General features: G+C 41.0%; 1 protein-coding gene across 1 annotated transcript in view; it reads left to right on the top strand.

The window, feature by feature from the left end:
- nell2a (neural EGFL like 2a) overlaps positions 1 to 8,779 on the top strand; it is a 59,793-nt gene extending 51,014 nt beyond the window's left edge. The window contains exons 16-20 of the mRNA XM_057329595.1: positions 3,133 to 3,273; positions 3,356 to 3,549; positions 4,372 to 4,548; positions 7,952 to 8,176; positions 8,288 to 8,779. Coding sequence (XP_057185578.1) covers positions 3,133 to 3,273; positions 3,356 to 3,549; positions 4,372 to 4,548; positions 7,952 to 8,176; positions 8,288 to 8,329 — 779 coding nt within the window. The 3' untranslated portion in view covers positions 8,330 to 8,779. The remainder of the gene's footprint in view (positions 1 to 3,132; positions 3,274 to 3,355; positions 3,550 to 4,371; positions 4,549 to 7,951; positions 8,177 to 8,287) is intronic.
- Positions 8,780 to 9,583: the final 804 nt, after the last annotated feature.

Genomic DNA, 9,583 nt, shown 5'->3' with positions numbered 1-9,583 from the left:
AAACTAAGGTGCTGAGTAAGGCATAAATATAATATAAATATAAAATATATCTCTCTCTCTCACACACACACACACACACACTGTGAGTTAATTAGTGGCGCTTAATTAAAGCCTTTTGCTTCTCACAAGTGGCTTGTTACATGTAAATGACGTCTCAGAGGAGGAGTGCACGCGTGTGTGTGATGAAAGTCACACACGTGCACACATATAGTGTTGTTTCATGTTCGTATTGTTTTCTTTGTTTTTTCATCTGGAGCCAGGATTTTAATATCAATATTCAGCAGAGCTCACAGATCAAGTTCCAGCCGTTTCGTGTGTGTCCGGATCTGTTCATTATGAGTTTCGCATTTTCTGTCTGTTGTTTCTCAAGCGTCGCATAATGTGATGTCAGAACGATCAATCTTTCATCCTTTATAATCTGATCCTGGAGTCCATCAGGTATGAAATGAGAGGAGAAAATTAATGTAATGTGATGAAGCTGTTTAATTCAGTGGATTTCTTCGTGCTTATATAACATAAACTTCACATTTACAGCTCACGTATATCCATCATTTGGTTGTTTTTTTAATAGCAATAGTTTTAGCCAAAAAAGGACAATTCTGTCATCATTTATTGCCCCTCATGTGGTGGTAAATCTCTATGTGAGTCTTTCTTCAGTGAAACACAAAAGAAGATATTTTGAGAAAAGGTTTGTGTTCATACAATGGAAGTCAGTGGGGTTCAGTGTTGTTTGGTCATCAACGTTCTTCAAAATATCTTCTTTTGTGTTTGGACATGACAGTGAATAAATGATGAAAGAATCTTTTTCGGGGGGTAAAGTGTGTGTGGAGAATGATGATGGATGATTTCTTTCTCTCTGGATCTCTTTATGTCTCTCTCTCTCTCTCTGTCTCATCTGCTCTCTCCCATTGACACACATCAGTTTGGTTTTGTGTGCAGTTTCTGTATGTGAGATGTTAACATGAATTCAGTTTATGGATGAGTGAGAGATCATCTCCGAGTCGCCCGTGATAAACCTCTCATCCAGCGTGTTTATATTTAGCAGGCTGACATCTTTTCTGATACGATAGCGTGCGACTCTTCAGCGACTAGCTCTTTTATTTATTTTCTTTCATTGTTACGCCGCAGATCGTCCAGACAGCGTCTCGGTTTCAAAGACAGACTTCTGCGTTAACAATTTCAGCCGTCTGCAGCGAACACAAGCCACTTAAAACAGAAGATTCTGTCATTTATGTTTTGCTCGTATCGGCTTGTGTGAGAGGAGAATAGAAGCGTGTGCGAGCCAGAACTTTCCATTTATATTTAGACTCCCGAAATGTTCGTGAAAGTTCACGGCGCTTGATATGTGTGGCCATAATGAAATGTCAAGTGTAAGATGTTCTTGAACGTGGATTGTAGAGGTGAAATAATCTGGATTCGAGTAAATGTGATGAGAAATGTTTGAGTTGATATCGAGATCGTCAATAATATCGACTTTTGATCGCAGACTTGACACATTGTTGACATCTCTTCTCAAACGCTAACGTCAGAGACATTTGTGAGATGTCTTGACTCTTTTTCTCACGAGACTTAAGAAAAGTTTCCATTTGCTCTCCATTTCATCCCAGCGAAGTCTAGGAGAAATAATTGAGACGTGAAAATAACTGTATTGGATTTAAAGTCCTCAGGTCACCTCGCCATTTAAAGGTTCAGGGTTATGATATCGAGCTCACACAGAATAATCATCAATCTGCTCCGTGAAAATGTACAGAAGCCCGTTAACCTCCTCATGGTCACATGACCGCAGTAAAGTGAAGCTGTGATTGGACGGAGATGAATCCATGTGTGAAGAGTCATTTTCATAATGATGGGCTATAATCAGGACCGAACCCAATTTCTGTGTTTAATCGCTGTGAAAATCTTCCCTGGGCGTCTTTCCTCACGACCCTCTGAGTAATAATCACTTTAATGTCCCTTTCCACCCGCCACACTCTAATTTAATCTCATTTACACTCATTATGTGTGATTTGTAAAACTCGTTTGTTTGAAAATGGTATTAGATTTAGGAGCCGGTGTCTGTTTGATGGTGTGTGCGATTGAAACAGGTCATATTCCACCTGAAAAATGTGATATTTTCTCTAAATTAAAATTAAGAATGTTTTTAGGACCATGAAGATTTGTTGTGTTTTGACATTATTTTCGATTAAAGACATAATTGAAATAAAATTAATTTGCTTAGTACATGAGCAGTTACTAAAACGAGTAACACTTGTCTGTTCTGTGTTTATTCAAGTGTGCTATTAGCAGTGTTGGGTGTAACTGGTTACGAAGTAATTAGTTACTGTAATTTAATTACTTTCCCCTTGAAAAAGTAAAGTAAGGGATTACTCTATTTTTCCTGTATCTGAATTACAGTTACTTCTAAAGTAATTAAACTAAATACTGTGTGTAATATATGTGTGTGCGATAGTGAAATTGACATAAAATTCAGAGTCTAACTTTAAAATCTGTGCTTTAATGTATAATTCTCACATTCGTATACTTTGGTCAGTTAATAATACTACTCTATGTAGTTTTATATGATTTATTTGAATGAATTAAAAGAGCCGTTTCATGTCTATCCTTGAATCACTTGACTAATCAAGGTTGATGTAGGATATAGAAAGTAATTAGTAATAAGTAACTAAATACTTTTTGAAGAGAGTCATTTGTACAGTAATCTAATTTCACTATTGAATATGTAGTTAGTAACTAGTAATTAATTACTTTTTCCAAGTAACTTGCCCAACACTGGCTATAAGTATACTTTGTATGTATATTATTTTAAACTAAAAATACTCAAAAGTACACTTTCAGTCAACTTCTTATGCACTTTTCGGAAAAAAAACATAATTGTTAAAGTTGTGTACTTGAAGTTTACCATCAAAGTATACTCAAAGGTAAGTTTAACCAGTGTACTTGTAAGTATACTTAAAATATACTTAAGAAAGCGAATTGCGTGTCTCACCCTCTGAACTCATCTGCCGTCTTTAACTGACTTTTTTTACCATGTGCACAATGCATTATGGGATTGTCTTCTCCGTTCAGTATGCGTGTGTGAAGTTGTCTAGGTAGGGATCTGTGGCGGTTCATGATGTGTTTGTGCGTGTTTAGATATCGACGAGTGCTCTGAGGGTTTGGTGCAGTGCGATGCACACGCCGCCTGCGTGAACTTACCTGGCTGGTATCACTGCGAATGCCGTGACGGTTACCATGACAACGAGGTGTTCACCGCCAACGGAGAGTCGTGTAAAGGTACTCTATGGCACACACGCACCCACACACTGGAAACGCCACGCTCGTGTGTTTACGAACAATCTGCCGTCACTTTCTGCAGACATCGACGAGTGTCGCACGGGACGCAGCACATGCGCCAACGACACCGTGTGTTTTAACCTTGACGGAGGATACGACTGTCGCTGTCCCCACGGTCACAACTGCACCGGTGACTGTATCCATGACAACAAGGTCAAGCACAACGGACAGATCTGGGTGCTGGACAATGACAGATGCTCGGTCTGCTCGTGCCAGGTCAGTGAGAGTGATGCATTATGGGTGGATGTGACGATCACGACTGATGATTGAGTGCGGGTCAGAGTAAACATCCTCGCTGTCATGAAGGGCGCAACGTCCAAACACCGGCGGATGTGTGTTTGCTGTACGACGCATGAGCTGACCATAAATCACGGGAGGTTAATGCTATAGCAAGGTCACAAGACTGCACGAATCACACGCTCTGTTGACCTAAAGAAGTTCATATTATACGTTTGAAGTATTCGATTGGTTGTAATTGTTTTAGCCGTAATAGTTTATGAGTTTACACTTTTCTCTCGGTTGTGATTCAGCTCAAGGATGGAAGGTGTTTGTGGCGCTTTAATGCGCAGCGCTGTCGAGTCACATTTCTCATTACAGCGATTGACCCTCATCAATTTTGCCGGTCACATTGGGTAATTACGTCTTTAATTGAAATGTTTTCTTGCATCTGGTGGAAGCAGCGAGGAAGATGAGCTTTAGATATTAAATAATCAATCTAGCAATTATCCAGCTCATGGTGAAGGACAGATCGAGGAATCTAATCGAGCGTCGCCATTTAATTGATGTGGAAGAGCGAGAGCTGTCAATCATTATTAGAAACTCGAAGCTTGACTGAAGCCAGTGCTAAACACAATGTGTGTGAGAGTGTGTGTGCGTGTGTGTCTGTGTAACTGAGTTTGTGTGTGTGTGTGTGTGTGTGTGTGTTTGAGTTTTCTGAACACAAACTAAAAGTTATCGCGTGTTACAGGTCAAAGTCATGTTGTGTTTTTCATAGTACGACCCATTTAAACACGTGTGTGTTATGTGTGTGTCCTGCAGTCGGGTCGGGTCATGTGCAGACGGATGGTGTGCGACTGTGACAACCCCACGCTGGACCTGTTCTGCTGTCCGGAGTGCGACCCTCGACTCACATCTCAATGTCTTCATCAGAACGGCCTGTTGACCTACTCCAGCGGTGACACCTGGATCGACAACTGCCAGCGCTGCCAATGTCTGGTGAGACCTTCACCTGTCACCTTTAGCTTTTCATTGGGCTGGTGTAGTAAAAACTGCTCTCATGTAACCTACCACAGTATACAAAGCTACAGCTTTTGGTTTTTACCAAAAGCTGCAATTGAAGCTGCAATTGCACATTTTGATTAGAAATCAACAAAAAACTGTTTTTGAGCAAGCTGAGCGGTCAGGTCAGATTTTGCAGGAAATCTCAGTTTGACGTCATTTGACTTTAACCCACATACTCGTTGTATGTAGTGCGCATATCTGCAAATGCTCCCTACCGAGTGTACGAACCCCCTCACACACACACACGCACGCACGCACGCATGCACACACACACACACACACACACACACACCCGTCAGCTGTTCCAGTCTCCATCCATCCATATGCTCGTCTAATGCGCGTTCACGAGGGGATATTTTTGAATGAAACCACTTTGTTGTGACCCCCTCCCGATTGGCTCGTAGATGTTCTACAGCCCTCATTAACATATGCGCTGGAACATTCTTTCAAGTGCTTTTATTCTCCATGAGCAGCCGACCGGCGTAGACGTCCAGCACATCAATAAAAAAAGACGGGAAGTTTATTACTCCACGCACGGGAGGAGGACGAATGAAATGAATCGAGCGGATGGAGGGATGGAGAGAATAAGAATGAGAATTACTTAAAGTAATAGAAAGAAAGAAAGAAAGAAAGAAAGAAAGAAAGAAAGAAAGAAAGAAAGAAAGAAAGAAAGAAAGAAAGAAAGAAAGAAAGAAAGAAAGAAAGAGAGAGTGCTGAAGAGAGAGGGAGGGAACGCATTCCCAGTGCAGTCTCAGCAGTCTGTATTGTATATGATTGTGTGCAGATTGATCATTCAGAGTCTATAAATTAAAGCGTTGACTCTTTTCTATACAAACTGACTCTTTATAAATTGTGTTTTATTCCCACACGTCCGTGTGCGTGCCGCGGTTAGTGTTGCTTTATTCTAAATGTTTATTCAAAGAGGTTTGTGTTCATGAATCACAGCAGCAGCTGAAACAAACATGTTTAACATCTGACCGTTTGCATTGGACATTAGAGACGCTCGAGAGGTTTGAGATGATCTAGCGAGGGTTTCTCTAATGCTCTCATAATGAATAAATGAGTTATTTCCCAGGTGGACGTCAGTGGTGAAATTAAACGTGATGAGGAACAATGAAGCAGCCCAGAGGAGATGTTATTGCTCAGATGTTGCTCTTTCTTGGCTCAGGAGATTTGATGGAGTTCTCATTTAAGTGTCTCTCAAATGTTTCTCTTAAAATAACTCAAGTATTAAAACGCACGAAGAGTATGGAGGATTATAGGGGACAAAATCTGGAGTTGATATCGAGATCTTCAATAAGATTGACTTTTGATTGCGGACGAGCCAAATCTGAGCTCAGTTTGACACACTGTTGACGTCTCTTCTCAAACTCTAATGACACACACATTTGTGAAATATCTGAGACGCCGATGAGACATAAGCGAAAGTTTACATTTGCTCTCTTTTCTCTCCTATGGGAAACTGCTGTATGAAGCGTTTATTATGGTAATACACTACACAGTGTCCTAGTATTCCATTCGAATTGTCTTCTGCATCTCATTCCGCACTACACGCCGAGAAATATGCAGCCGAGAATATCCACAGCATTGACATTCAGTGCGCGAGAGCCGCGAGTGCTCCAGAAACGGGCAGCTTTGGATAATTGTAGGAAAAACACATTCAGCCGAGCTGATAAGCAAACCGGCGCGAGCAGAGCGAATCAAAACAGGCCGTGCGTCTGAATGCTGGCATTCACGCCGGTCAGAGATTCAGGGTTCGAGGGAAAGACATCTCAGGTTCATTTCTGCACGTTACCGTGGTGATAGCGCTAACCCCGTTAAAATGAGTCCAGCTGAGCCAAATCTCTGCTAAGCCGGGTCTCAAAACTATGACCTGCACTGAGGGATGGCTTGTAGGTGTCCGGAGAAATCCTCCTCGCTCGGGCACGTTGTATGTAATATAATGGAAATGATGAAGTTTGTAATGTCTTGCTCGTAACGCTTTGTTCACTGCATGAATATTTGTGCGGTTTAAATGTCAACTCGGTTATTTTTCTCCTGCCACTGTCTGCAGTTATTCCCCTGAAAGTTTCTTGCATTAAAATGCGGAAAATAGCAGGACAGCAGTGCAGCAATTATTGCACATCGCTGCGGTTATGAGGCTCATGCTCACCAATACATCCAACGCCAAAAATACTGTAGTAAACCTTCATATTTACTGTAGTTTTTTTTTGTAGTATTTATACAGTATTTTACACTTTGTTAATGTATGCTAATGTATTTTGGATCCAATATGACAAAAATATTGTAGTAATCTAGTAGTAAATTATAGTATAGTTTAGTAATTCCTACACTTTGTTAATGTATACTAGAGTATTCTATAGCACAAACTATAGTGAATTGAAAAATTGTGGTAAAAATACTTTAATATTTGCTATAGTAAGCTAGTATACTGTAGTATATTATTCTAATTACTTGACTTTCTTAATGTATACTATACCCTGATAGCACGCATACATCTGGCAGACATCGTATTTTTGTGAGCGTTTGCTCATCTGCAATACGTCTCGGAGATGTCTGCCGTTAGATGTCATGTAGACATCTAGAAGACGTCTGTAAGATGTTTATAATTTAGAATGGATGTAAAACTGTCCTTTCTAAGACGTTTAGCAGATGTTTCTACACAGCAGATGTTTTCCAGATCTTTAGCAGACGTCTTACAGACGTACCTGTGCTATCTGGATACAGTAGTATTCTGTATTATTACTGTAACTATATTGAATTGATACTGTAGTATACTTTAATATCATATACTTTCATATTTAGTATACTTTCATTCTAAACCCAGCTAGCACACGTACATCTGTAAGACGTCTGCTAAAGATCTGGAAAACATCTGCTGTGTAGAAACATCTGATAAACGTCTCAGAAAGAGCAGTTTTACATCCATTCTAATTTATAAACATCTTACAGACGTCTTCTAGATGTCTACATGACATCTAACGGCAGACGTATTGCAGATGAGCAAACTACGAATTGCAGATGTTTTCCAGATGTAAATGCAGATGTCAAATAGACGTCTGCCAGATGTAGTGTGCTATCAGGGAATTAGACGCACAATATAAATATAGCATAGTAAGGTTTAAAACCGCTGTAGCATTTAGGAATTTTAGTAGTTTACTACATAAAATATTTCAGTATGCTAGAGTATTTTTTCATGTTGGTTCAAACTCCCTCTGAAGTTTGTACTGACAACTCTTCATATGTTTGGTATAACTGTGATCAGGGCTATTTGTGTCTGTTTTTCTCAGTACGTCTCAGTTCTGGCTCATGCTGATATGTTCTCTCCGTTGTTCAGCAGGGGGAAGTGGACTGCTGGCCTCTGTCCTGCCCACCGTCCGACTGCGACTTCACGCTGGTGCCCGAGGGCGAATGCTGCCCACGCTGCATCTCGGACCCGTGCCAGGCACACGCCGTCCGCAATGACATCACCAAGACCTGCGAGGACGAACACGGGATCACGCGGTTCAGCGGCTCCTCCTGGGTCAAACACGGCACGGAGTGCACGCTGTGCCAATGCAAGGTAATTACAAACACACAGATAAACAAATGTACAGATAAACAAACACCATTCAAAGACAGTTTTCTACACATTTCCTTTGTGTGATGTAATCTCTCTCTCTCTGTCTTTTAGAATGGACACGTCTGTTGCTCAGTGGATCCCATGTGTCTTTAGTCGTCGAGCTCGACGCTAACAGCACCTGTACAGTCTCACACGACCACCTCGCCCCCACGACCTTCCCGAATTTATGCCAAATATGAAATGTATTATATCAGACATTGATCGCATCTGAAGAGGCCATTTCTGCACAAACACGGACTATCAGTTCATCTGAAACCCCATAAATAAAATAAACACGCTGTACATGCCGGCATGACCACATTGGATGTTTAAAACAAACGAAAAACACATTTTTATCTCTTTGAGCACTGAAACGGACGTAGATATTGTAGCTAGCGGTAAATCTTGTTGTGTTTCTCTTTTGCCTGGTTATGGAAGTCGATGCTGTTTTGTGTTTCCACAGCACTTTTTTTCCTTCGATTAGCTCTCTGTCTTTTTGTCTGGATTTTGACTTATCATATTGCTTGTTCTTGTCTCATGGTGAATAAAATATCTCCATTTCCATTTATGGACGTCGGTGACCTTCATTTCCCAGCGGTTTTGCTTTTCTGAATGTGTCTCTCGGCTAATGACCGTCTTCTCAGGTGATCAGCGACTCTGCTAATGAAATGGCTTTCTTGTGACCTTCTCTGGTACCTGCAACATCATTAACTCTGCGCTTTCAAGTAACTTAAATATCCCAGCGTTCTCATTAATGATGTACGGCACACGTAGCGTCACGTCTGACCCTTCTGAAAACTCGTCACGCCCGTCAGCTGGAAAAGTATTTCGGAGACGCGCTGAATCCGAATTCTTCCTCTTCTTGTGTGTTTTGAATATCGCATGAATATTCAGCGGGAGCGAGTAAAGGCACTGGCAGTTGCTGGGCCTCATGCATATTCAGTAGGAGCGTGTAACTGCGCGGTCGCATTGAGGTCGCACGGCAAACAAGATTTTGTTTGTTTGGTTGGGGTCACCGTGTTAAAGTGTGTTTCTGAGGACACGAAGCTGCTTAGGTTTTATATTAAAAAATCCCCAAAGGCCAAAAGTGTGATTGCGACATATTTAGCAGCGTTTACCGAGTCAGGCGTCACTGTTACTATTGCTCCCAAAATTTGCTGCAGAGGGGAGTTGTCAGATTTAAGATTTTTGCTTAGAAAATTGAAATGTCCCAGATAGCACAGTACACCTGTAAGATGTCTGCTAAAGGTCTGAAAAACATTTGATGTGTAAAAACATCTGATAAACGTCTTAGAAATAGCAGTTTTACACACATTCTGACTCATAAACATCTTAAAGACATCTTCTAGATGTCGATATGACATCTGG

This window comes from Triplophysa rosa, linkage group LG3, assembly GCF_024868665.1.
Source record: "Triplophysa rosa linkage group LG3, Trosa_1v2, whole genome shotgun sequence".
Lineage (NCBI taxonomy): Eukaryota > Metazoa > Chordata > Actinopteri > Cypriniformes > Nemacheilidae > Triplophysa > Triplophysa rosa.
Note: the sequence above shows the minus strand (reverse complement) of the source record. Positions and strands in the feature narration are given on the sequence as shown.